At 37.8% G+C, this 27940-nt stretch overlaps 11 protein-coding genes across 12 annotated transcripts in view; 8 read left to right on the forward strand and 3 right to left on the reverse strand.

The window, feature by feature from the left end:
• Positions 1-1133: 1133 nt before the first annotated feature.
• LOC108149938 (mitochondrial-processing peptidase subunit alpha) lies at positions 1134-3348 on the reverse strand. The gene is made up of 6 exons (XM_017277855.2): positions 3168-3348; positions 2702-3080; positions 2230-2646; positions 2034-2174; positions 1480-1984; positions 1134-1418 (listed from the first exon to the last, which is right to left on the reverse strand). The coding sequence occupies exons 1-6, from the start codon at positions 3221-3223 to the stop codon at positions 1246-1248; spliced, it is 1671 nt and encodes a 556-aa protein (XP_017133344.1). The 5' UTR covers positions 3224-3348; the 3' UTR covers positions 1134-1245.
• A 130-nt stretch (positions 3349-3478) lies between these two features.
• Positions 3479-3910, reverse strand: LOC108149931. The gene has a single exon (XM_017277846.2). The coding sequence runs from the start codon at positions 3837-3839 to the stop codon at positions 3534-3536; it is 306 nt and encodes a 101-aa protein (XP_017133335.1). The 5' UTR covers positions 3840-3910; the 3' UTR covers positions 3479-3533.
• On the forward strand, positions 3908-7143 carry LOC108149943 (protein lifeguard 1). Its single transcript, XM_017277861.2, has 3 exons — positions 3908-4224; positions 5384-5613; positions 6434-7143. Exons 1-3 carry the CDS (start codon positions 4173-4175, stop codon positions 7037-7039), a joined length of 888 nt encoding a protein of 295 aa, XP_017133350.1. The 5' UTR covers positions 3908-4172; the 3' UTR covers positions 7040-7143.
• Positions 7144-7247: 104 nt separating this feature from the next.
• LOC108149930 overlaps positions 7248-27940 on the reverse strand; it is a 31452-nt gene continuing 10759 nt past the window's right edge. For both annotated transcript variants that reach the window (XM_041710677.1, XM_041710676.1), the window contains exons 3-4: positions 13085-14003; positions 7248-8059 (exon numbers count right to left, since the gene is read on the reverse strand). In XM_041710677.1, coding sequence (XP_041566611.1) covers positions 7806-8059; positions 13085-14003 — 1173 coding nt within the window. In that variant the 3' untranslated portion in view covers positions 7248-7805. The remainder of the gene's footprint in view (positions 8060-13084; positions 14004-27940) is intronic.
• On the forward strand, positions 9695-10986 carry LOC108149944. Its single transcript, XM_017277862.2, has 3 exons — positions 9695-9856; positions 9918-10151; positions 10588-10986. Exons 1-3 carry the CDS (start codon positions 9695-9697, stop codon positions 10984-10986), a joined length of 795 nt encoding a protein of 264 aa, XP_017133351.1.
• LOC108149948 (calmodulin-2/4) lies at positions 15971-16591 on the forward strand. The gene has a single exon (XM_017277864.2). The coding sequence runs from the start codon at positions 16058-16060 to the stop codon at positions 16502-16504; it is 447 nt and encodes a 148-aa protein (XP_017133353.2). The 5' UTR covers positions 15971-16057; the 3' UTR covers positions 16505-16591.
• On the forward strand, positions 16555-17984 carry LOC121467944 (calmodulin-2). Its single transcript, XM_041710702.1, has one exon. It carries the CDS (start codon positions 16865-16867, stop codon positions 17306-17308), a length of 444 nt encoding a protein of 147 aa, XP_041566636.1. The 5' UTR covers positions 16555-16864; the 3' UTR covers positions 17309-17984.
• LOC108149945 (calmodulin-2/4) lies at positions 18210-18864 on the forward strand. Its single transcript, XM_017277863.2, has one exon. It carries the CDS (start codon positions 18311-18313, stop codon positions 18764-18766), a length of 456 nt encoding a protein of 151 aa, XP_017133352.1. The 5' UTR covers positions 18210-18310; the 3' UTR covers positions 18767-18864.
• Positions 24564-25185, forward strand: LOC108147570 (calmodulin-2/4-like). The gene has a single exon (XM_041710695.1). It carries the CDS (start codon positions 24652-24654, stop codon positions 25096-25098), a length of 447 nt encoding a protein of 148 aa, XP_041566629.1. The 5' UTR covers positions 24564-24651; the 3' UTR covers positions 25099-25185.
• LOC108149949 (calmodulin-2) lies at positions 25148-26578 on the forward strand. The gene has a single exon (XM_017277865.2). It carries the CDS (start codon positions 25459-25461, stop codon positions 25900-25902), a length of 444 nt encoding a protein of 147 aa, XP_017133354.2. The 5' UTR covers positions 25148-25458; the 3' UTR covers positions 25903-26578.
• On the forward strand, positions 26811-27469 carry LOC121467940 (calmodulin-2/4-like). Its single transcript, XM_041710693.1, has one exon. The coding sequence runs from the start codon at positions 26905-26907 to the stop codon at positions 27358-27360; it is 456 nt and encodes a 151-aa protein (XP_041566627.1). The 5' UTR covers positions 26811-26904; the 3' UTR covers positions 27361-27469.

Here is a 27940-nt window from a genome sequence, read left to right on the forward strand (position 1 = left end):
CTTTTTCATAGGCGAATTGGTGGACCAAAAGTGAGATGTCTAAGAAACCTTTTTCAAGTTTACCATAAACACGTGAAAAGGTACAACGAGTTTAATGTTCTATTCCATTACAGTTTCTTTGATAAAGTCTGAAGAATATTCCGTCCCTACGAACTTTTTACATAGTAAAAAGCAAATTCAATATTTGGTTTTATAGAATAATCTGTTTTCTGTTACAAACTTACGTTTTAACCATAAACAGCTAAGGCTGGATTCAAAAGGAAAAACTTTTTGGACCAAGTTTCAATCTGCAGATCGCTGCTGAATTGTAAAAAAAATTGTTCCATTTCTAAAGCTAATAGCTCAAGTACTACACTTTTAAAAAAATTCGCGAACCATTTTTCCTTTTTATTATGACTTTTTTAAATTTAAGAAAATATAGTAGTATTTTATACCCAAAAATTATGCTTTTAATGCTTTAAGAAATCTAATTAATTATCGTTTTTGATTCTCTTTAAACCGAAACTTAAAGCATACAGAGGACTGTATGTTTAAAAAAAATTAAAATTCATTCAATTTATATTTTGGAGTGTCTTTCGTCAAACTTTTCTCAAATTTTTAAAGGGGCAGAATGGTTTACAACTTTAAAAAAATTTGTATTTTATAATTTTTAACATAAAAGAACAACATCTCAATAATATTCTGTGCGTTACGTAACTCGAAAAGAAATGTTCCGGTCTAAATAAAATTTTGCACACATCCTTTATACAGTAAATACTAGCGGATTAACGAAAGTTTAAATTAAAAAACATTTTGTAATATTTTTACAGGCAATAACAGGCTGATTTTTATGGAAAAATGGTTCCTCCGACTTTAAAACCGTGTCAAAAACTTGAATTCTTATACTCACCCAGAAATGAGAAAAAAAAATCGCAAAAATCAGTTTTTTCAGCCTCGGAAACACGAGGCTTTCAATGAGAGAGACATTATCAAATTAAGTTGGAAATGTCCACAAGTTATCGAACATAAATCGCATTATTCAAATAAGCTAAATAGACTTTCAATTTACTTACAAAAAATAATAGTTTTTATCAGAGCACCCGGTATAGAATTCAACCACAAGAGCAGCCAAAAAAAAGATGCTCAGTAAAATATCCGAATCGAATTTTGGTAAATATTTTAGCCAATTTAAACTTAACACGATTGTGAATTACGAATCAAACAAAGCGAAACGATCTCTCAGATCTTGTGGTCTCACATCCAGCGCTATTTGAACAGGGAAAGCCGGCGGCCCAGGCCAGAACGTCCCGAACCGCTCAGCGCATTGGTGATGTAGCTCATCTCAGGAAGATTGTGGATGTCCCCGCGGGCGGCCACCGAGGGCGGGGAACTGAGAAGGCGCTGGGCGACGCGCTGGATGTCGGCGGCAGTGACACTCTCTGCAACAATATTAAGGCATTAATTGATAAGTTCATAACAAGCGCATACCATTGATCTCACCAATTTCCTTGATAAAATGCTTAGGTCGTTTACGATGCCCCGTTACCAGCACTTGGCGGCCCACATCCTCGAAAACAACAGGTCGCGACTCCAAGTTCATCAGCAACATGGACTGTAGCTGGATCTTGGAGCGCATCAGCTCCTCCCTTCCCGGCTCTGCCGCCATGCCCATCATCTCTCGGGTGAGCACCTCGACCATGTCGTTCATGTGCTGCGGCGGTGCACTGCCATGGATGCAGAACAGTCCAGTGTCGGCGTAAGCATGGTTGTACGCCGTGGCACTGTACATCCAGTGGTAGCGGTTCAGCACCTTGGTATACAGACGCGAATACATGCCCTTGCCGGGACCGCCGGCGGAGAAGGAGCCACCACCGCCCATCATGATGTTCAGGACGCACAGTGGCACGAAGTCCTTGTCCTGGTGGGAGCAGCCTTCGAAGCCAAGGACCACGTGGGCCAGTTCAGGCAGACCAGCAGCCGCGTAGATGGGGATTTCGCATTGTTCCTAAGGGTACTGGTTTTTAAGGATTTAGACTTAAATTTCCAGAACTGACCTTAACTAAGCCACCAGTGTATTGTGCAATAGACGTATCCACTTGCTTGGGTCCCAAATCGTCCAGTTCTTCCGTCTCCCAGATGGCTTTGTCCTCCACGAAGTACATTTTCACATAGTTAACCAGTTCATCGTGATCCACCTAGAATTAACTTTTCTAACGAAATTGCAATATAAAATTTCTTCTATAGACTTACGCCAACACCAGCGATTACCATCCGGGTGGGAGAGTGGTGGTACTTGAGGTAGTTCATCAGCACCTTCCGGTCGATGTGGTCCAGGTTCTCCAACGGACACAGCTTAGGCAGGCCTAAGGTGTTGTCCCTGTAAGCCGCCGAATGGATCATGTCCATCAGAATGGGCTCCTGCTCCGGTCGCATGCCCAGCGTCTCCAGCTCAAAGTTGACGGCACGCCTGGCCAGGCTCACCTCCAGATCGCTGAGTGTGGGCCTAAGGGTGACGTCTGCCAGCAGACGCGTCACGGAGTCGATGGCCCGACTGTCGATGCTTGCGGCATAGATTAGCGTGTCCCGCGAGCTCTGGCAGTCGCAGATGCCGCCGTTCTTCTCCAGCTCTTTAAGTATGGCGTCCTTGTTGGGGAAGTTGACTGTGGACTTTGGAACAACGAGGCAGTTAGCAGGGATCTTACATCACAGCAGCCAAACTCACATTGAACGCCAGCTTTTCAAGGAAGTGCGAAACGCCGCTGGGGTAGGCCACCTCGTAGCGCGGGCCGGAGTCGATCACCAGACCCACGGTGCAGAATTGACCGTACCGGGGCTCAGAGGCAATACGCAAACCGTTTGGCAGCTTTGTCACCTTGGTGATGGCACTCTCCGCCAGCGGAGCCGCGTAAACTGCCTCCGGCAGGTTGGGCAATGGCTCGGTGAGGGGCGGCAGGTGGGTTACGATTTCCTTGGACGGCGTGTTCACCTTTTGGGGCCCATCGCTGGTGCGCACGCCGCCGGTGATCTGGCCGATTCCGGTGCCACTGCCTACCTCGTCGCCGCCCAACGTAGTGACCTTGGTGGCCAAACGGCGGGGAAACCTGTGTTACGGTAAGGGGGGAAGGGGGCAATTAGTTCTCGCCGGCTCCAAGACCACCCCATCTTTCACCACCCCTCGAGATTCTTACGTGCGCCATGAGTGTCTGAGCATTTTCAGCATGCCGATGCTGCGCGCGTTCATCATGTGCTGGTGATTTGGCTTTGGTAACGGTTTTTACAAATTTATGTGATTTATATTTGAATTTGATTCAGAAACATATTTTTTTGTTCTTTTTAACGAGTGATTTTCAAAGAAAAAAAGAAATGTTGATCTCTTCTTCTTCTGCTCTTGACTTATGTGTCAGTCACACGGAAAGCCAGGGGTGCAAAGGTGCCAGTGGTGCCAGTGTTGCCAGCCCGCCTGCGGTTTCATTTTCCGTTACAATAATAAGTCACTTCATTTATGGTTTCAAAATGGATTTTATTTGTGAAGCACACAGAATTAATGTGCAAGACTAATCAAAATTGAAACGCCTCTTGCCGTCGAAACGATAGCCATACGCCGCTGCATTTTTAGTGTCCACTAGTGCTGGATTGCGGTGCTTGAAAAAGCTACCGTGACCATGGGCGGGACGCGAGGCGCTATTGGGGATACCCTCTACTTCCCGAGGGTAAAAGGCCTCGAACATCCCCTCCGGCGGCAAGCAGCATTCGGCTATCTTGGAGTCATTGGGGTCATAGGCCGCCGCAGTTTCAGGTCCAAAAAATGCAGTCAATAGGACCACAAACAGTGCCTTGAGCAGTTTCGTAATTACACTCATTACCTTACAATTACACACAAGCGCCTACAAATTACTTTTACTTTTGCTGGCCGAACCCGTTTGAGACCGACTTTACGAGTTTAAGGCTTTTGTGAACTGAAGTGATTTTGACCGTAACGTTGGCTGATATATACATTTGTAGTTTTGGAATCAGCGAAAACGAAAATCAGCTGCTTTAGCGCGGAAACTCTGGCAGCACTTATTAAAAAAAAGACCGGCATCTCGGTTTCCATTCCTCCAGTTTGATATTGTGTTCATTTTGATCCCTGGGAAGCTTTAGGTCGGCCAGATTTCTTTCAGTTATCCCAAAAAAAAATTCCAAACTTATTTGAGATGGATCCTCCTAAAGAAAATACAAGCATCCTAGATAAAGCTGCATTGTACGGTAAGTTCGTGGGAATTTTTTATAAATCTTTCCAGTGGAATTGATAAGAATTCTAAGTAACACTTAAACACACAATCTGTACTCCAGATTGATATTTCGCGTTTGTATTTATAATGGTAATTTTGTTCTTTGGCGATAATTTATATACAGCGGCGACAGCAAAAATAGCATTTTTCTGTTGGCACTTTTTCGTTTTACTATATGGCATATATATAAGTATATATAAAAGACAAAACTCAAAGTTAAACTTAAAATAAAATTGTTTGCTTTCACATTAATTTAGGGCAATGCAAAATCGACCATAATAAAAGGCTTGGCTAAGTGTTTTTCATATATTTTTTCGAATGTTCCTTTTGGAGTTATATGATAGTCGACCGATTTTAATAAAACTTAAACATTAATTCTGAAATATTTAACCTTTACTATATGTGAATGGAAATTAAGAAACAGCAAAGTTATCATTTATTTTTTTTTATTATTTTTCTTTATTTTTATGATTAAGCTATATTTTATTGTCGTCCGGTTTTAATAAAAATAAACATATAATTCTTAAAGAATGTCATTTGTTTCATGCAGATTGCTTTAAAACTGATTATATATTCTTGATCAGTATCCCTAGAAGAGTCGATCCAGCCATGTCCGCCTGTCCGTCCGTCTGTCCGCTTCTACGCAAACTAGTCGTTGTTTTAAGGGTGTCTGCTTGAAACTTTCGCAAAAGTTGTTTTCCTATTGCAGGTAGTACATAAGTCGGATCGAGCCGGACTATATCATATTATGAGAGCTATATAACAATCAGAAAAATTAATGATAAGTTTGCTGTTTGCTGTTTTTTATTTTTATTAGTTAGTCTTATATAATCTTATATAAAATAACAGGCGTAAGCATCAAAATGTAAGTCTTTCAGCAAATACATTTTCTTTACAAGATTTTTATTTATTTATAATATTTTATTTGAGTCGAGAAATATAAACATTTCTAACAAATAACTTTTAAAAAGTATTTGTGATGCAAAAAAGTGTTATCAAAAATGTCTTTAACTGAAAAGATTTATCATGATTTTTTATTGGAAAATTTGTTTTTCGGTAAATGTAAGGTAATTTTTTTATATATTTATGATTTTTTAAACAATTGGCCATAGTTTAAGTTTCTTTTGTTTCAGCGTTGTTTAATTTTCTTCCATTACCCAGAAACAATGACCGTTACCCGCCGATTCCATTGCCAGCACCTCCTCCGCGAAATGAGTCCCAGTCCGAGGATTCAGCTCCAGAAGCTGGGGCTCACTTGATAGAAACTGGGACAATAGTCCATGTTCTGGTGGTAAAAAGCATTATCTTCGAGGATCAATCTATTCGCAAAGGCTTCGTTCGAAAGGTGTTTGGAATCCTGCTGGTGAGTGAAATATTATATAAGTATTTGTCAGGAACCGCAATTATATTAAGTTTAAGTAATGCCGTGCTGACTAAATTAAAACTTTTAACTTTTTGTTCCTAATGAATATTTTTGAACAATTTCTTTTTAATTAAAAAAATATAATTAATTAAATAACACTGGCTTACAAATTAGCCTCAACAAATCGCGGGTATATCGATTTTATATGGATTTCTTTTTGTGCAAAAAACGTGTATTTTTCGACTTATAGACCTCTGTTATCTTCTTTAACTTCTGCGAATGACACCTAACTAACATATCACCGTATTCCCGCTTTAATTATGTATTTATGGTGGCTTAAATTTTAGCAATTTTTTCAAACTTTGTCGAACTCTAGCATTTATTGAAGCGAACTAATCATCATAGCATGTTAAAGGCAGTTAAAAAACTTTGTATTTGTAGTAAAATCAGCTAATAATGACAGGTAAAAATGTAAAATACGTTTGAAAAAATAGTACGAAACAAAAAATGTAATCAAGAAGTCAAACTGCACCGGAAGGTGGAGGTTAAATCGCTGGCAAACAAAATTGAAATCATTTGAAAGCCATTTAAAATATTTGTTTTGTTTTGTATTTATTCACAACTAAGTATAATGCTCTAATTTTGTTTAAGTTACTCAAAAATACTTTTTTTTTTCAAAAATCAACAATTCAAAAATCTTGACAAAAAAGCATATATTAGAAATGAAATTTTTTCCACTCTTTTCTATGTCCATTAAGAACAATTCATAATTAATTAATCCTGGAAGTGCTTCGGTTGGTTATTGCTTTTGTTTTTGCAGGCCCAACTACTTCTCACATGTGCTGTAATGGCTGCATTTGTTTACCACGAGCCCACCAAGCAATTTGTGCAATCGAACTCTGTTGTCGTCTTTGTCGCCATGATCGTTAACATTGTCGTCTTGGTAATGATCGTCTGCGTGGAGAGCGTGCGACGCAAGCATCCCGTTAATCTAATTTTCCTGGCCATCTTCACCTTCACCATGTCCGTGCTCCTGGGAACAGCATCGAGCGTAATGGACTCCGACATAGTACTCTTGGCCGTGGGAATTACTGCGGTGCTGGTCATCGCTCTTTCCGTGTACGCCGTGCAAACCAAATACGATTACACCGCCAAGGGCGGGATGATGATAACTTTTGTGATGATCCTTCTCGTGCTGGCAGTATGTCGATTTTCGATGCCCGAATTCGTAGATAGCTTGCCAATTGCTGGCCTTTGCGCCGTAATCACTTGTTTTTTCCTGATCTACGACATGCAGTCGATAATCGGCGGCAATCGTGCGGAACAGTTGGATCCCGAGGAATATGTGTTTGCAGCCTTGACTCTGTACCTCGATGTGGTTCGCATATTTATTTATATCCTTCGGATTCTAAGGAATTTTAAATAGTGTGGCTAAACTCTGATACAATTTCTTTTAAACTTAAATACCCCGGAAAGACAGATAATGCATTTTGACCTTGCTTAGCCTTAACAGAAATAACTAGCTTTAGCTTAAAAAAAATATGTGGAAAAGTGCCATTTACAATATAACTGATATGTAAAAGTAAAGAACGTTCCTGATTAATTCCAAAAACAAAACAAGGTGTTAAATGGTATTGGTTATTCATAAATTTATTAACTTACTTTTTTGGCTCATCTTGTTTTATGATAGTTACATTACATTTATATTAATATACTTTATATGTTTGTCTATGCATGAGTAACTATAAAATACAATCACAAAATGTATGCCATTTGATGTTCTTATCTACTTACAGTTGGGGCAGTTAACTAAACAGGGTATTTACAAATATCGATGCAACAAAAACATGGAAACAGTCACACAGATATTCATGCAGATTTCGTTTAATAAGTAACTAGGGCTTGACTAAACTGTTATAATTATTGATAAGCTGCACAGCCTAACGTAACGCTAAATTACTGTGCTCTGTCTGTCTTGAATACCAAATCGTCTTTCGATCTCTGCTTAACTGGGAATCGAATGCGTTTTAGCTACTTCATTTTGGGGTCTCTCATTTTTTCTTTCTTGAGTTTCTGCTAATCTTGGTTTGTTCCGCTGGCTCCTGAGTATCTGCGTGTGTGTGTCGGTAGAAAACGTTTTATCAAATGCTTTGGCCCCGCCCTCGTAAACTTCTCATCCCAGCAGGACAAGCTCAGTCGTCCGTGAACGGATGGTCGGATGTCTCGCTGCTGTTGCGCCGCCGGCTCTCCAGTATCCGGGTGGCCTGCTCCAGCGTCTCCTTGTAGAACATATTGCGGGGACTATCGCTGGGCAGCGAGTACTCCGAGTTGTCCATTTGCGAGGTGAGACCCAGCACAATGTTGAAGGCGGACGCATCGTAGCCGTGGCATCCGGAGTATCGGTACAGTGGTTTTTTATTAAACTTGCAACCATTCGATTGGGCACCTGCATGGAGACATATATGATATTAGTAATTTGTTTTAACTTAGTTTTTCGATATGTATTTATATTTACAAGAGAAGGCTGTTCACTAGAGTTGTTGTTGTTGTTTTTATACCCTTGCAGAGGGTATTATAATTTCAGTCAGAAGTTTGCAATACTCTATAAAGTTTATATATTCTTGATCAGCATCACTAGGAGAGTCGATCTAGTTTGTCCGTCCGTTTCTACGCAAACTAGTCTCTCAGTTTTATGAAATGAAACTTTCCCAAAAGGTCCGGAACGAGCCGGATCGGACGGCTATAGCATATAGCTCCCATAAATAACAATAAAACAAAATTATAACTGCTGATTTTTAATTTTTTTTTAGTTCTTCGACATATAGTAATGGTTAAATATTTCAGAATTACGATTTAAATTTCATAAAAATCGGACGACTATATCATATAGCTCCCATAGGAACAATCGGAAAAAAATACAAAAAAAATTATAACTTTGCTGTTTTTTAATTTTTTTTTATTAGTTGTTCGACATATAGTAATGGTTAAATATTTCAGAACTACTGTTTAAATTTCATACAAATCGGACGACTTTATTATATAGCTCCCATAGAAATAATATCAATATATAAAATAACTATCTAATAATTGAGCTGCAAATCATCATAGCTTCAATGTTTTTAAACATATACGCAAGTAAATCTTAATTTTACTGTTTTCAAAAATATTTAATTCTTGCAATAGCTGCAAGGGTATATGAACTTCTGCTTGCCGAAGTTTGCTTCCTTTCTTGTTTATTGTAACTTTTCTATTTTGTAATTTTTTTTAAAATTCTTTTTGACTTATTAATAATTTGACAGTTCAGGATTACGCTTTTAATTCTTTTAAAATCGGAAACCGATATCGTATAGCTGTCATAAGAGCTTTCGAATAACTGGGCTGCATATCATCATAGTTTAAATGCTTTTAAACAAGAATATTTGATTTTTGAAATAGCTGCAAGGGTATATGAACTTCGGCTTGCAGAAGTTTGCTTCCTTTCTTGTTTCCACTAACATTGACAAAAAAATAAGTAAAATACTGTGGCTATTGTTTTTGTAAATATTTTCATTTGAGTTTCAATAAAAAAGTTAACAAATAGAAGCTTACATCTATCCCATATTTATGTTGTTGTACATATATAAATATTATAATTATTTTATATACAAAAACTGACCGTGGATCCTAAATGTTTATACATTTTTATGCTTTCTTATATTACACAATGTTTTAAAGGAAGGAATTTTTATAATTTTTTCAAGAAAGATAAAAAAGAAATGAAAAACACAAATATTTTAAAAATACTTATAATCCAAATCCAAACATAAAAAAAAAATCGATTTTTTTAAATTTCTAGACCAGAGTACCTTAAAGTTGCGTTCGTATTAATATAACTGAAGTTGTTTTGTAAAAAATATATTTAAGCTTTAACCAATTTGTTATTATCTACGTTTTTTCTTTGAGTGGTGCGTAGTGATTATGAAAACAAAATGGAAATAAAGTGTACCAAATTAGATAAACGATTAACTGGAAAACGCTGCTTATCAAATACAAAAATATAATTAGTCGAACGACAGGAGTTTCACCTCAGTCGGTTGATGAAATGGCTACCATATTGATGGTGGGAAAATCAGAAGTCCCTGGCATCGCTGTACAATGTGAACTGCTGTTGCCCAATGGACATTTGCCAAGGACCTATGAATTCGACATAAAGGATATTGGACTTCGACGTCGCCTTGTACGCCAGTTCTATGGAATACTTATCGTAGGTTATCTGAAACCCATTTAAAAAGCTCAGATCTGTTATTATAAACTCATGAACTCAGCTACAGGTGATCTGCAGCTTGCCCTGCCTTGAGGTCCTACTGAAACATAATTTGCCTTACAATTATGTAATGCCCATATCTATGGTAATCACCATGTTCCTCTATAGCTGTTTTTACCTTTGGCCGGAGTGGAGGAGACGTGCTCCTTACAACTACCTTGTGCTTTTGCTAAGTACAGCCATCGGATGCGTCAATAGAAGCGTATACCTATTGAATTTAGTTCAAAATCATTGGGTGAGTCCAAAATTGGTTTGTTAGCTACTGACACATTTTTACATCGACCTTATGTGGTCTAACTTAGTTTAAATGTCTTTGATCAGCTTCAACAGAAGAGTCTATCTTGTTTCGCCTGCCTGTCCGCCTAGTGTCTTAGTCTAAATCTATCTCAATGTATCCCTGACAACTTTTGCATGTAATTTAAATTAATGTCGGTCTTACTCATATATTGGGGGCTGTCCATACACATAGTACGTCATTATAGTTTTGGCAATTTTTCTTTCTAAAAAATTATTTCCGCGGTATACTCTATTCATATAATTTGTGGTATGATTTTTAAATCAACAAACAAAATTTATAAAGTAACTCATAAGGTAATTGGATTAAACTTGATTGTCTAATTATACAGAATATTTAACTTGGACATGATTGACCACAACTACTTGTTTTGTAGGCCTACTGCTATCCCATTATTCTAATCCTGGAGATCCTGGCTTTGATGCTGTTCTCTACCCAGAAGCGATTTCGGTTTACCCAGATCCGTGGGATTTGCATAATATGCCTCGTCTTTGGGTTGTTCCTACTTCTGGCCTACCGCCTGAACCGGATGGTAGAAGTCTTCTCCGGAATGGCTTGCACTGTGGAGGCATGGTACATTACCTACGACACCCACTGTATGCTGTGCGGGCTGCATGGCTACAATCTTGGACCCGAAGAGTGTGTATTTGCCGCGTGCAACATCCACTGCGATTTGCCCAAGGGGTTATGGCGGCTTATGAATATGCTTTTCTTCAGCAAAATCTTGGAGTCCTTTCGAATGTTCCGCACTTGCTTCAGGACTGAGGTTTGCTAGAGATGTCGAAGTTGGCTTAGAAAAGTGTGTTTTCGATTCAATTTCGGCTGCCAAAACTTTGTAATAAAAACCACCATTAGCAAGTCTTAAGAAGCACATCAACGAACTAAAGCAGACGTACCAGCCCTAAAAGCAGCAGTTAAACACTAGAAAACCAATTAAAATTCTCCCACAAGTAAGGTAATAATACTTGGTTTATAAAAAAAATATCTTCTCGCCTTTGACGAATTTAAATTTGAACGATAAAAAAGCAAGGAAAAACTCCTCGAGTCGACAAAAAAATAAATATAAATAAAAACAATCTCCAGGCCCCACTAGCGAAGCAATAGAGTTCGAATTTTTTTTTTCGTTTACAAAAAATTAAGTTAAGAGACTGAAGAAATAAAGTCAATTTATACAGAAGCCTAAAAAAATATATAAAAAGAAAATCATTGACACTTCGAGACTTTTCAAAAGATCGTTATATAATTATACATTAATTGAAAACAATAAAGGAAGCAAACATTGAAGCTATGATGATTTGCAGCGCAATTATTCAATAGTTCCTATGGCAGCTATATGATATCGTTTTCCGATTTTAATAAAGTTAAAAGCGTAATTCTGATCTGGCAAATTATTAACAATAAAAAAAATTTAAATAAAAAAACAAGAAAGGAAGAAAGATTCGGCAAGCCGAAGTTCATATACCCTTGCAGCTATTGCAAAAATTAAATATTCTTGAAGAATAAATAAATAAATAAATCTTGCGTGTATGTTTACATTGAATCTATTTGAAGCTTATTTGATAGTTCCAATGCAGCTATATGATATCGTTTTCCGATTTTAATAAAATTAAAAGCGTAATTCTGAATTGTGAAATTATTAATTAATCATAAAGAATTTATAAAAAATTATACAAAACAAAAAACTTAAATTAAAAATTTTTTTTTTTTTTTATTGTTCCCATGGGAGCTTTAAGTTATAGTCGTCCGATTTTGATGAAATATAAACCGTAATTCTAACAAAAAAATTGAAAAACACCAAAGTTATTCTATTTTTTTCCGATTGTTCCTGTGGGAACTATATGCCGTAGTCGTCCGATCCGGCTCGATCCCACTTATATACTACCTGCAATAGGAAGACAACTTTTGGAAAAGTTTCATGCAAATAGCTTTAAAACTGAGAGACAAGTTTGCGTAGAAACGGACGGACAGAGGACATGGCTAAATCGACTCTCCTAGTGATACTGATCAAGAATATATATACTTTATAGGATCGGAGATGTCTCCTTCACTGCGTTGGAAACTTCTGACTGATATTATAATACCCTCTGCAAGGGTTTGAAGACAACATATCTGGACAGAGGTTTCGCTACTGAACTGGGTGGTCGATAAAAAGAATTTAAGAAATTTAATAGGGAACCATTGGAAAAAGGTACTTCCATAGACAAAGGAATACAAAAAAAAAATGCCAAAAGACCTTTCAGCCCGGGAAACAGAAGTTACTTCAGGTCGTAAAGTCTTCCGTAATATATAATTGAGTCTAAACAAACTGTCACTGTCATGTTTCTTAACATAGACAGATTCTGCAATACAAACATAACTTCTGAGGAAGTATCTAAAGAATCGTTTGAACAGCTTAAAAGCATTCAGAAACAGACGACGATGAGTTTTCTGTGGAAAAACTTCTGACTGAAATTTAATGACCTCTGCAAAGTATAAAAGTAACAGAGTATACATTTACATAAAGTAAACACAGAGTTCATTATAAATTATGGGAAGTGAACAAAGAGATTTGTTATTACAAATATGTGAATATTATTGACTTTTTCGTTGGGAATTTTGGCAGGGCTCAAAAAGCTGTCCAAGTAAAATCATAGTCACGTTTGCCACAAATCCCTATTCAGATGATAATTACATAAATTTCCTGATGGGAGTGCCATCAACCGAATGCCGTGCAAATGACGGTCATTAGTACACAAGCCCAGCCCCAAAGGAGAATGGGGCAGGGTAATGGTGGCCCGAGTGTGGGTTTGATTGATTTATATTGGCAGCAGAAAGAAACTCATTCCTAATGACAGTTTTCCATATCGAAAAGCCACCCCCAACTGCCGACTCACCGATTGGATCGATGCACTCGAGGGTGAGGCAGCACTTCAGCCAGGGCAGCATGATCTTCTCGGTTACTAAAGGACTGTCCGAGAAGAAGACCGCATCCAGATCGACCATCCGCAGGAAGTTAAACTCTTCAGCTTTCGAGGCGAAGTAGTCGAACATTTTGGGATGCGTGAGCGAGGACACCGCTGTTGGTGTGTTCCAGCCAAGGACACCTGCGTTCTTGACTCCGGCCCTCTTTACTCCCGGGTTCATCACGATGCTCTGCAGACTCTGCAGCTGGGCCGAGCCGCCCCGCACCCGCATGTTGTTTTCTAGGAAGAGAACCGATCGGGCGCGCATCAAGCCGTCCTTGATCACGATGGGCCGATAGGCGTGTGTCCGCTGATCGCCGACGAAGGAGGGGAACTCCGACAGGTCATACGTTATCACCGAGCACCGGCTGTTGTTGCAGTAGGCGCCCAAATCGCGCAGCTGCTGATCCGACACACCCAAATCGTAGATGAGCAGGTATTCAGTGGGCAGCTTGGCGGCAATGTTCTGGGCCAAGATGATGGCCGATGCAGCCTGTCCCTCCAGCACATACGTGACGATGGTAAAGTTGCTCTTTGTGCCGTTGTACGGCGTTGTAACTCGCTTGCGCTGTCCACGCTGCTCCCCATCTCCCGGCTGGCCACCGAAGGACGCAGCATCCTGGGGACGCCGCAGTCCTCGCAACTCGATGAGCTCCTGTTCCGCCTTGGTGGCCGGCGCTGGGAAATCTGTCTTTGGCAGGATCTGATTAGAAGAACCGATAACCGTCTCCTGCTGATCCAGCTGCTGTTGTTGGGTTGAGACATCCTTTGATGAGGTGAAGCCTAGTAGTAGCAAATACTTCGGGTCAATGTCGAGCTTTTTGCGCTCTAACCCAACGCGAAGGTTCTCCTGCAAGAAAAAAGCAAGGTTTTCGATTTATACTAGACTTAAGAATTTAAATAGTTGTAAATGCTTAAAGAAAATAGTTCAAGTTATTCCAGGCGTCGGAAATGGGCAAGTAAATATGGCCACAACCATTGCACCCAAAAAACCTAGCTCAGTAAGCGGAATTCGCCTCGTCATGGGAGCCATTTCTTGGCGACAAATATGAGTTGGCCCGCCGGAAACACACATGCTAGAAATCTTTTCATTATTGCCGTTGAGCACGCTCCCTCCCCGCAAATGCCCACCCAAACAAATAGCCACCCAAACCCATTTGCAAGTAAAACGCCGCCGTACAATGGAACCTTCTCGTGCCGATGTCAAACTTCTGTCTATTATTTGTTTTGACTGTGGCCAGAGAAGAGCGTGCCGCATGCTCTGGCTCCTGGTGCCACTCCCCTGCCACAAAACTGGTGTCAGGTGTGCCCCAATGCGGACAGCCGAATTGGCCCGAAGGGAAAAAATATAAATTAACATGCGGCAAAAGGCGGCTGACAAAGGCAAGGCAAAGGCACAGGCCAGGCGCTGCCAATCCAAAATCGCTCAGCAAACTTGCCCGCCGATGGCAGCTATTTTATAGTCACAGTGTACTCAAACAAAAAGTATTGTTTTAAATCAAAAACTGAGTACTATGCATCTATTTATTAGGTTAATAAACTGGTGTTCATTCCTTTCATACAAGTATATTGAATTAATCAACCTAACTTAAAAATGAAAGGGTTAGAAATCTATGTTAAAATCTTATTTATTTAAAAAGACCAAATTTAAACGCAAGCAAATATTTTATATCTAAGTAAAATGGTATTTCCGAAAATATATACTTAGGTAAGTTACGCTCATTTTAAGAACCTATATAAGTTATAAGTTGCAAGAAAGGTATATAATGTTGTATTTATATTCATTTTAAACTTTAATTGGATTATAATACGTGTCAAAACTGCAGGGATAGTTCTGGCATTCATGGCATGAAAAATTCACAAAGAGAATTTTTTGTTGCCAATTTCACCTGCTGTGAATACTGATAAGTGTTCACCACTGGATTTCGACCAAGTTTATAGGGCCGTGCTTGGAGGTTAATACAATTGGACAGAAATCTGATCCCACATCAGGATAATATTTTGTTTTATCTTTTTTTGCTTAAATTTTCACTGAAAGGGAGAAATTATCTTGACTTTTATTGTAATTAAGTATTATAAGTATTTTTATTGTCTAAGCTTTGGTTAACATTTCTGGTCAGTGTTCTCTGCTCAACACTTGCAAAGAAATCCTTGGTTCGATTCTCTACGGCGGCCATATTTCAAATATGTTTTTTTTCAGATACTAAAAGAATTTACTAATTATCAGAAATTACTAAGTTGAATTAAAGTAATATATAAGAAATAAAAAGTTTCTAATTTCTGTAAGTCAAAAATTAATAGTATTTGTTAACTTGCTGACTTTGAAAGCTCGCAGCTGGTAAACCAATGAACGTTTAAATATACTATAAATTCTAAAGATCCAGGGATGCATTACCTATCGATTTATTTCTAAATATTGGTCCAGTTTAATATTATTAACACGCGCCATGTTGGCCATTTAGGCCACTGTGCCAATCCACTGATTGTACACATACTTATCCATAACCTTCCCCGATGGGCAATTCAAATGGCGCTTTTAACAAACAACGACACATACATACAAGGTAAGGGTAGATCTAATTCGGAAGTGACAGTGATCACCTTCAAGAGTTACGGTCCCAAGGACATTCGAATCAATCAACTTTGAAGGTGCGGCACTGCACTTACATAACGAACATATTGATTTTGTGCCAATCGGTTTTCTGCTCTCTGCAGTAAAATGAAGCCACTGGGGTATGTATATTTTTCCTTTTTTTTATTTCCGCAGCTTTTCTTTTGTGTTAGAAATCGATTTCAATGCTAGGAGCCGAGTAAATTTTAAGGGGAAACAGCTTAGTTGACACTTCGAAACAGAGAAATAAACACATCTTCATTAAACAACTCAACTGAAAAAAGATACACAAGATGGAGGATCTGTCGTCTGAGGAGCAGATGCTGATTAGAGAAACATTTCGAATACTAGACAAGGAGAACGAGGGCGCCATAACCTCCAAAGAGATGGCGGTAGTGATCCGCGCCCTCGGCCGCCAGCCAAACGAATCTGAAGTCCAGTCCATGATCAACGAGGTGGACTCGGAGGGAAATGGGTCCATCGAGGCTCCGGAGTTCTTCAACTTAATCCTGCGCAAGATGCGCGATACGAGCCAAGAGGAAGAACTACGCGAGGCGTTCCGCGTTTTTGACAAGCAGAACAACGGCTATATTAGCATCACCGACCTTAAGGCTGTGTTCACGTCGCTGGGCGTTAATATTGGCGACGAAGAGCTGGAGGACATTATACGCGAGTACGATCAGGATGCGGACAATCATTTAAATTACGAGGAGTTTGTAAACATGATGAGCATACGTTAGCCACCATTATGTATAGTTCTGTTAGGGTGAGTGGATTTTAATGAGACTGAAAATATGAAATGGGCAAACAAATTTTGATAAATTTAACTTGACGGTCACTGCAACGTTTTGTGTAATTATATGGAAAACTACACATAGATATAAATCTATAAATTTCTGAAGATAGTGACCAAAGACTGATTAAGCCAATCTTATTTATAAAGTTATCCTTAGTTCCCACTAGCTGTTAACTAGCTTTGGCCTATCTGTCATTACAAACTGTCGGTTTATTATTGATGGAGCTGACACCCAAACAACAAGAAAAAACAAAACATCGTTCCAATTCAGAAAGAAACCCAACAATAAATAATTTTGGACAGCATGAGCAGTTTAACCGACGCCCAAATCGAAGAGGTCCGGGAAGCTTTCAATCTATATGACACTGAAAAGACAGGATGGGTATCCATTAAGCAGCTAGGAGGAGTAATGCGCGCCCTTGGTGAGATGCTCACCGAAGCGGAAATCTATCAGTTGGCCAACGAATGCAGCTCGGACTTCGGTGGCCAGGTACAATTCAAGGACTTCCTATACGTGATGTCAAAACGACTGGAAGAAGAGAATAGTCTTGTGTCCTTGAAGACGGCCTTTAAGATCTTTGATCGCAACGAAGTAAACTACTTTACGACAGCGGAAATCAGGACAATAATGACCAATCTGGGAGAGAAAATGTCAGACGAAGATCTGAACGAGATGTTCCAAGATATCGACTTGGATAAAGATGGAAAAATCTGCTTTAGCGAATTCGTCACTGCAATGCGAAGTTGAATTAAGAATTCCAAATAGAAAGCGCAACAAACACGAACCTCTTCCAAAAACGTTCTTCCGTGTGATGTTTTCTCTATGCCATTTAACCATTTAATGTTACCACCCATGTCATTTCAGTCGAGAGCAGCGCCAGAAAGTCGGCAGTGTAGCCTTGTCCCAAGAAGTCGGCTTGTGTGAGTTTACGGACTGGGCGCGTGACTCCGAAATAGGCGAAATAGTCGCATGTGCCTAATGGCTGCCGGGGAGTGCCAGAACGTTCGAAAGGGTGATGGCATTGGTGGTCAGCAATCATAAAACGGGCCAAGCTGAATACGACGCCAATTTAAATATTAGACCAAGCACACCACTCGATGTTAACCAATTCGTCTGGCGGTTTTTAAAGCTCTTATGGTGTTACCAATCAGACAGCCAAAAGTACTGGGTTCAACTCTTATCGCACTTCAAATTACGCAGTTATCTATTAACACGTCATATACGCATACAACATAAAACATTCGTAATGACTCATTTGGCAACTAAACAATCACGCCTAGCTAATAAAGTATTGTAAGGTGACTAATTTCCACATTAGAGTGGAAAGTTGCTAAATGCTGAGCATCTAGAAATGTGCAGATCTGTAAATCAAAATTACATACATATATTAATTAAACGATTCCCCTTTACTATTGGCGAAAAACTAAACCAAGATTTTTTATTTAGTGGGTATGTGTGAGGAATTTCTAAGTGAATAGCTTTTGAATTTAGCTTAAGCTACGGATAATCGATGAAGATGGCTTTTATCTTTTTAACATTGAGTATTTATTTATTTTATCCTGTGTGTGGCTTTTGGTCGATTACTGTTTTATACCATTTCGTTTTTTATTAAAAGGTAGCCTTGAAATAAACTTCCGTGTGACTTAGTTTAATGAGAGTTCTCATAAGTCAGTACAACTTGAAAACTGAAACTGTGTACAACCATATTCGGAAAACGCGTTCTAAACAGGTCAAACAATCTTAAAATAAATGGATCCACCAGAGTATACTCTGTCCAATGACGATCTCACAGAAATTCGAGAAGCATTCGCCCTTTGCGACCCCCAAAAGACAGGAAGAATCATTCCAGAAGATCTGGGAACTGTGATGCGAGCCTTGGGACAAAACCGCACGGAGTCTGAGATCTACAGATATTCCGAGGGACTCGACGGAGATTCCTTAGGTTATATAGCACTTAATGGTTTTATCGAACTGATGACTAGAATCTATAAAATGATGGAGCACAATGACTATTTAGAGGCAGCATTCAATGTCTTCGACCGTGATCAGGATGGGTTTATATCATATAGCGAACTGCGCAACGTGTTCACTAGTCTTGGCGAAAAAATCAGCGACGAAGAGTTCGATGAGGTGTTTCGCCAGGTTGATATCGACGGAGATGGTACCATCAACTGGAAAGATTTCGTTCATGCCTATAAATACTGATCTATGGTTCTATGTTTTTTTTAAAGTATTTGAGTCAGCAGCCTTGACAACTGAAACTCTAATTTATTTTTAATAAACGGAACCAATTCATAAAAAAATCGTAGCTTAAGGGAATTTAAAAGAACGGTGTGTATTTCTTATTAATTGTAGAACTTATTGGGGAGAGACTATTAAAAATGTCATGATGTTTATAAGGACTTAGTTTTTTCATCGTTGACAAAAAATAAATGGACTTCATAAAAAAAACTCAACTGTTGTATTGCACTAAATCTAGTGTTACAATTAACTCTCCAATACTGTCTGTAAATATAAGAAGGCCTTGAACCGACCGTAATATGAAATTGCCGAATGTCATCAGCAAAAACACCCCCAAGCTAAATCCTTAAACATACACAAAAACCTACAAGCTATAAATAATTCAGTAAATATAACAATTAAAAAACAAGAAAGAAAGCAAACTTCGTCAAGACAAAGTTCATATACCCTTTCCGCTATTGCTAATTCTTGCATTTTTCAAAACATTAAAATTATGATTTACTATGATGATTGCAGCTCAATTATTACATATTTATTTTATATATTTTTATTATTTCTATGGGAGCTATATGATATAGTCATCCGATTTTGATGAAATTTAAACCAAAACTCTGAAATATTTAACCATTACTATATTTCGAAGTTAACAACTCCACGTCACCGGACGCAGACGTGTAAATTAAATGTATGTCAAATGTAAATTGTTTTCTGTTTGTTAAGAATATTAAAATCGTTGTTATTATTTTATAGTTGTCCTGAAGACGGTTGCCGAAGAGCATCCGAAATATATTGACAACTAACCAATTAAAATTTCGAAGAACTAAAAAAAAAAATAAAAAACATCAATATTATAATTTTAATACCCTTGCAGAGGGTATTATAATTTCAGTCAGAAGTTTGCAACGCAGTGGAGGAGAAATTTATAATAATATTAAACAAGAAAGAAAGCAAATTTCGGCAAGCCGAAGTTCATATACCCTTGCAGCTATTGCATGAATTAAATACTTTTGAAAACATTTAAATTATGATTTACTTGAGTATATGCTGAAAAACATTGAAACTATGATGATTTGCAGCTCAATTATTAGATAGTTATTTTATATATTTTTATTATTTCTATGGGAGCTATATGCTATAGACGTCCGATTTTGATAAAATTTAAACCATAATTCTGAAATAATTAAACATTGCTATATGTCGAAGAACTAAACAAAAAATTAAAAAATATAAAAGTTATAATTTTTTTTCATTTATTTTTCCGATTGTTCCTATGGGAGCTATATGCTATAGTCGACCGATTTTGATGAAATTTAAACCGTAAATCGGAAATATTTAACCATTACTATATGTCGAAGAACTAAACAAAAAATTAAAAAACAGCAAAGTTATAATTTTTTTTCATTTATTTTTCCGATTGTTCCTATGGGAGCTATATGCTATAGTCGTCCGATTCGGCTCGTTCCGACTTATATACTACCTGCAATAGAAAGACAACTTTTGGGAAAGTTTCATGCAGATAGCTTCAAAACTGAGAGACTAGTTTGCATATAAACGGACGGACAGACGGACAGACGGACGGACAGACGGACGGACAGACGGACATGGCTAGATCGACTCAACTAGTGATGCTGATCAAGAATATATATACTTTATAGGGTCGGAAACGTCTCCTTCACTGCGTTGCAAACTTCTGACTGAAATTATAATACCCTCTGCAAGGGTATAACAAGAAAGAAAGCAAACTTCGGCAAGCCGAAGTTCATATACCCTTGCAGCTATCGCAAGAATTAAATATTTTTGAAAACATTAAAATTATGATTTACTTGCGAATATGTTTAAAAACATTGAAGCTATGACGATTTGCAGCTTAATTATTTGATTGTTCTTTTATATATTTTTATTATTTGTATGGGAGCTATATGATATAGTCGTCCGATTTTGATGAAATTTAAACCATAATTCTGAAATATTTAACCATTGCTGTATGTCGAAGAACTAAAAAAAAATTAAAAAACAGCAAAGTTATAATTTTTTTTCAATTATTTTTCCGATTGTTCCTATGGGAGCTATATGCTATAGTCGTCCGATTTTGATGAAATTTTAACCATAATTCTGAAATATTTAACCATTGCAGTATGTCGAAGAACTAAACAAAAAATTAAAAAACAGCAAAGTTACAATTTTTTTTCAATTATTTTTCCGATTGTTCCTATGGGAGCTATATGCTATAGTCGTCCGATTTTGATGAAATTTTAACCATAATTCTGAAATATTTAACTATTGCTTTATGTCGAAGAACAAAACAAAAAATTAAAAAACAGCAAAGTTATAATTTTTTTTCAATTATTTTTCCGATTGTTCCTATGGGAGCTATATGCTATAGTCGTCCGATCCGGCTCGTTCCGACTTATATACTACCTGCAATAGAAAGACAACTTTTGGGAAAGTTTCATGCAGATAGCTTTAAAACTGAGAGACTAGTTTGCATATAAACGGACGGACAGACGGACAGACTGACAGACGGACAGACGGACGGACAGACGGACATGGCTAGATCGACTCTACTAGTGATGCTGATCAAGAATATATATACTTTATAGGGTCGGAAACGTCTCCTTCACTGCGTTGCAAACTTCTGACTGAAATTATAATACCCTCTGCAAGGGTATAAAAACAAGAGAAGGAAAAGCATGGAAAACATAGAAATTAAGGAAGCAACAGTTCATTCCCTTACAGAGGATCAGGTCAAATAGATTCTTGAAATCTTTGCGCTCTTTGAAACCCAGACTCCTTGAAGGATAAGCCAATTTAAAGTTTTGAAATGATGTTCGAGCTGGGAATATTTCGTACCGAAGCTGAGATCAGTCACTTGTTCGAGGATTTTGAGTTGGAATGCAATAAGGAGGTCACGGTGGTGCAGTTTCTAGATGTTATGTTATGACCAAAGTCTACCAGCAGACGTACAAGGATTCCCTGCTAAAAATGTGTTTATAAATGCCAACAACCTGCTCCACGTGGCTTTGTCAATGGGTATAAAGTTTACCGATCTGGAGTTCGAAGAAATGTTCAAAGAGATTGATTTTGACGCCAACGATAAAATAGGGTGGGCCGATTTTCTCCGAGCTATCTATTCTTGATCAGCATCACTAGGATCTAGCCATGTCCGTCTGTCCGTCCGTCTGTCCGTTGCTACGCAAACTAGTCTCTCAGTTTTAAAGCTATCTGCATGAAACTTTCCCAAAAGTTGTTTTTATTACAGGCAGAACGACTGTATCATAAAGCTCCCAAGGGAACAAATTGAAAAAAAAATTGAATTACGCTTTTAATTTAATTAATTCGGCTTGCCGAAGTTTTCTTCTATTCCTGTTTTTGCTAAATTTACGCGAAAACATTATTCTTGATCAGCATCACTTGCCTTAATCAACATCTAGCCCTAACCGTCCCGCCGACCGATTCTACGCAATCTTGTCTCTCAGTTATCGTTATCAAAACTCTTCTGTCTATTGCAGGTTGTATATATGTCGGAACGGGCCGTACGAGCGACTTTATTATTTGGCTCCCATAGAAATTATCGGGAAAATAATTTAACGTAAATAAAATAAAAAATAAATTTATTTAATTTAATGTTTTTGCTATTAATTTTATAAAAAAAGGGCGATGTTATAATAAATTTAGTGTAAAAGTTCTTTGATTCAACCACAATATTTTTTTTGGGTATCGTTCAATTTGTCAAATATTTGCTTTCTACTTGTAGGCCATTTCGCCGGACACCCACGTATATGAAAAAGTCTTATTGATGCCAGTCTACGACAAATTCATGTTAATCAAATGTCGAGAGGTCAGTCGGTCTATCGTTTGTCAGCCATATTTTCCAAGCACCCTGTTTGGATAATTTAAATAGATTATCGTCAACCTACAGTTAATTGTATTCACTGCGGGTGGGTTTCGGCATTGAATCAATGGGTGTCAAATCGATACAGCAATCAATAGCGCTCGTTTAGATACTCCTCATACAAGTAAATATATTGTGTTGTGCAAACACTTTGATAAAAATGGCGGTCATCGGTGCAATTAAAGTCATTGATTAGTGCCCTCCATTTCGAGAGTTGACACAAATTGTCTGAAATAGAGCGGCATTAATATTTCTAAGTACAAGAAAATGTAATTACATTTTATTTAAAATACTGATTCTTTCATGATAATGTTATAATTGACTTATAAATTTTTGAATTACATGGCTGTTTGTATTCTTAAGCAGTTTTGCCTCCCCCACAGTTTAGATTGCCGACCCAAAGTTTTTTTTTTGTTTATTTTAGCACCGGTTTCATTCCCACGAACTGGTAGAAATTGTAAGAAATTGTAAGCCTTTATAAATAGAAAAGCTGTGATCGAATTAAATTAAAATTTCATTCCAAAATGTTATACCTCAAAAAGTGTAATAAGCAATTTAAAAGGAAAAGAAGCAAACTTCGGCAAGCAGAAGTTTATATACCCTTGCAGATATTATAAATATTAAATATTCTTTACAACATCTAAATACTATTGTCGAAGAATAAAAAAAAATAAAAGAAAAAAAACATAATTTTTTTTCATTCTTTCCGATTGTTCCTAGGGGAGCTACATTCGCGGAAAAAATAATAAAAAACGCGCTAAATCGTTGTTTTTTCTATTGTCTCTCACTAGAAAAATCCAATAAAAATTTGTTGTTATTTGTTGTTAACATATTTCAGGATATCTTTTATATTAAATAGGAAAAATATTTTATTACATTTTTTTATTAAGAGAAAAAGAAAAAGAGAATTTTTTGTTGCCAATTTCACCTGCTGTGAATACTGATAAGTGGTCACCACTTGTTTTCGACCAAGTTAATAGGGCCGTGCTTGGAGGTTAATACAATTGGACAGAAATCTGATCCCACATCAGGATAATATTTTGTTTTATCTTTTTTTGCATAAATTTTCACTGAAAGGGAGAAATTATCTTGACTTTTATTGTAATTAAATGAAAAACTACTCGAAAATTGGTAGCTTATAAGTATTTTTATTGTTTAAGCTTTGGTGAACGTTTCTGGTCAGTGTTCTCTGCTCAACACTTGCAAAGAAATCCTTGGTTCGATTCTCAACGGCGGCCACATTTCAAATATGTTTTTTTCAGATAACTAAAAGAATTTACCAATTATCAGAAATTACTAAATTGAATTAAAGTAATATATAAGTAAAAAATGTTTCTAATTTCTGTAAGTCAAAAATTAATAGTATTTGTAAACTTGCTGACTTTGAAAGCTCGCAGCTGGTAAACCAATGAACGTTTAAATATACTATAAATTCTAAAGATCCAGGGATGCATTACCTATCGATTTATTTCTAAATATTGGTCCAGTTTAATATTATTAACACGCGCCATGTTGGCCATTTAGGCCACTGTGCCAATCCACTGATTGTACACATACTTATCCATAACCTTCCCCGATGGGCAATTCAAATGGCGCTTTTAACAAACAACGACACATACATACAAGGTAAGGGTAGATCCAATTCGGATCTTCCTTCAAGAGTTACGGTCCCAAGGACATTCGAATCAATCAACTTTGAAGGTGCGGCACTGCACTTACATAACGAACATATTGATTTTGTGCCAATCGGTTTTCTGCTCTCTGCAGTAAAATGAAGCCACTGGGGTATGTATACTTTTCCTTTTTTTTATTTCCGCAGCTTTTCTTTTGTGTTAGAAATCGATTTCAATACTAGGAGCCGAGTAAACTTTTAAGGGGAAACAGCTTAGTTGACACTTCGAAACAGAGAAATAAACACATCTTCATTAAACAACTCAACTGAAAAAAGATACACAAGATGGAGGATCTGTCGTCTGAGGAGCAGATGCTGATTAGAGAAACATTTCGAATACTAGACAAGGAGAACGAGGGCGCCATAACCTCCAAAGAGATGGCGGTAGTGATCCGCGCCCTCGGCCGCCAGCCAAACGAATCTGAAGTCCAGTCCATGATCAACGAGGTGGACTCGGAGGGAAATGGGTCCATCGAGGCTCCGGAGTTCTTCAACTTAATCCTGCGCAAGATGCGCGATACGAGCCAAGAGGAAGAACTACGCGAGGCGTTCCGCGTTTTTGACAAGCAGAACAACGGCTATATTAGCATCACCGACCTTAAGGCTGTGTTCACGTCGCTGGGCGTTAATATTGGCGACGAAGAGCTGGAGGACATTATACGCGAGTACGATCAGGATGCGGACAATCATTTAAATTACGAGGAGTTTGTAAACATGATGAGCATACGTTAGCCACCATTATGTATAGTTCTGTTAGGGTGAGTGGATTTTAATGAGACTGAAAATATGAAATGGGCAAACAAATTTTGATAAATTTAACTTGACGGTCACTGCAACGTTTTGTGTAATTATATGGAAAACTACACATAGATATAAATCTATAAATTTCTGAAGATAGTGACCAAAGACTGATTAAGCCAATCTTATTTATAAAGTTATCCTTAGTTCCCACTAGCTGTTAACTAGCTTTGGCCTATCTGTCATTACAAACTGTCGGTTTATTATTGATGGAGCTGACACCCAAACAACAAGAAAAAACAAAACATCGTTCCAATTCAGAAAGAAACCCAACAATAAATAATTTTGGACAGCATGAGCAGTTTAACCGACGCCCAAATCGAAGAGGTCCGGGAAGCTTTCAATCTATATGACACTGAAAAGACAGGATGGGTATCCATTAAGCAGCTAGGAGGAGTAATGCGCGCCCTTGGTGAGATGCTCACCGAAGCGGAAATCTATCAGTTGGCCAACGAATGCAGCTCGGACTTCGGTGGCCAGGTACAATTCAAGGACTTCCTATACGTGATGTCAAAACGACTGGAAGAAGAAAATAGTCTTGTGTCCTTGAAGACGGCTTTTAAGATCTTTGATCGCAACGAAGTAAACTACTTTACGACAGCGGAAATCAGGACAATAATGACCAATCTGGGAGAGAAAATGTCAGACGAGGATCTGAACGAGATGTTCCAAGATATCGACTTGGATAAAGATGGAAAAATCTGCTTTAGCGAATTCGTCACTGCAATGCGAAGTTGAATTAAGAATTCCAAATTGAAAGCGCAACAAACACGAACCTCTTCCAAAAACGTTCTTCCGTGTGATGTTTTCTCTACGCCATTTCCCCATTTAATGTTACCACCCATGTCATTCCAGTCGAGAGCAGCGCCAGAAAGTCGGCAGTGTAGCCTTGTCCCAAGAAGTCGGCTTGTGTGAGTTTACGGACTGGGCGCGTGACTCCGAAATAGGCGAAATAGTCGCATGTGCCTAATGGCTGCCGGGGAGTGCCAGAATGTTCGAAAGGGTGATGGCATTGCTGGTCAGCAATCATAAAACGAGCCAAGCTGAATACGACGCCAATTTAAATATTAGACCAAGCACACCACTCGATGTTAACCAATTCGTCTGGCGGTTTTTAAAGCTCTTGTGGTGTTACCAATCAGACAGCCAAAAGTACTGGGTTCAACTCTTATCGCACTTCAAATTACGCAGTTATCTATTAACACGTCATATACGCATACAACATAAAACATTCGTAATGACTCATTTGGCAACTAAACAATCACGCCTAGCTAATAAAGTATTGTAAGGTGACTAATTTCCACATTAGAGTGGAAAGTTGTTAAATGCTGAGCAACTAGAAATGTGCAGATCTGTAAATCAAAATTACATACATATATTAATTAAACGGTTCCCCTTTACTATTGGCGAAAAACTAAACCAAGATTTTTTATTTAGTGGGTATGTGTGAGGAATTTATAAGTGAATAGCTTTTGAATTTAACTTAAGGTACGGATAATCGATGAAGATGGCTTTTATCTTTTTAACATTGAGTATTTATTTATGTTATCCTGTGTGTGGCTTTTGGTTGATTACTGTTTTGTACCATTTCGTTTTTTATTAAAAGATAGCCTTGAAATAAACTTCCGTGTGACTTAGTTTAAAGAGAGTTCTCATAAGTCAGTACAACTTGAAAACTGAAACTGTGTACAACCATATTCGGAAAACGCGTTCTAAACAGGTCAAACAATCTTAAAATAAATGGATCCACCAGAGTATACTCTGTCCAATGACGATCTCACAGAAATTCGAGAAGCATTCGCCCTTTGCGACCCCCAAAAGACAGGAAGGATCATTCCAGAAGATCTGGGAACTGTGATGCGAGCCTTGGGACAAAACCGCACGGAATCTGAGATCTACAGATATTCCGAGGGACTCGACGGAGATTCCTTAGGTTATATAGCACTTAATGGTTTTATCGAACTGATGACTAGAATCTATAAAATGATGGAGCACAATGACTATTTAGAGGCAGCATTCAATGTCTTCGACCGTGATCAGGATGGGTTTATATCATATAGCGAACTGCGCAACGTGTTCACTAGTCTTGGCGAAAAAATCAGCGACGAAGAGTTCGATGAGGTGTTTCGCCAGGTTGATATCGACGGAGATGGTACCATCAACTGGAAAGATTTCGTTCATGCCTATAAATACTGATCTATGGTTCTATGTTTTTTTTAAAGTATTTGAGTCAGCAGCCTTGACAACTGAAACTCTAACTTATTTTTAATAAACGGAACCAATTCATAAAAAAATCGTAGCTTAAGGGAATTTAAAAGAACGGTGTGTATTTCTTATTAATTGTAGAACTTATTGGGGAGAGACTATTAAAAATGTCATGATGTTTATAAGGACTTAGTTTTTTCATCGTTGACAAAAAATAAATGGGCTTCATAAAAAAAACTCAACTGTTGTATTGCACTAAATCTAGTGTTACAATTAACTCTCCAATACTGTCTGTAAATATAAGAAGGCCTTGAACCGACCGTAATATGAAATTGCCGAATGTCATCAGCAAAAACACCCCCAAGCTAAATCCTTAAACATACACAAAAACCTACAAGCTATAAATAATTCAGTAAATATAACAATTAAAAAACAAGAAAGAAAGCAAACTTCGTCAAGACAAAGTTCATATACCCTTGCCGCTATTGCTAATTCTTGCATTTTTCAAAACATTAAAATTATGATTTACTATGATGATTGCAGCTCAATTATTACATATTTATTTTATATA

This window comes from Drosophila elegans, unplaced genomic scaffold (genome assembly GCF_018152505.1).
Source record: "Drosophila elegans isolate 14027-0461.03 unplaced genomic scaffold, ASM1815250v1 contig_133, whole genome shotgun sequence".
NCBI classification, from domain to species: domain Eukaryota; kingdom Metazoa; phylum Arthropoda; class Insecta; order Diptera; family Drosophilidae; genus Drosophila; species Drosophila elegans.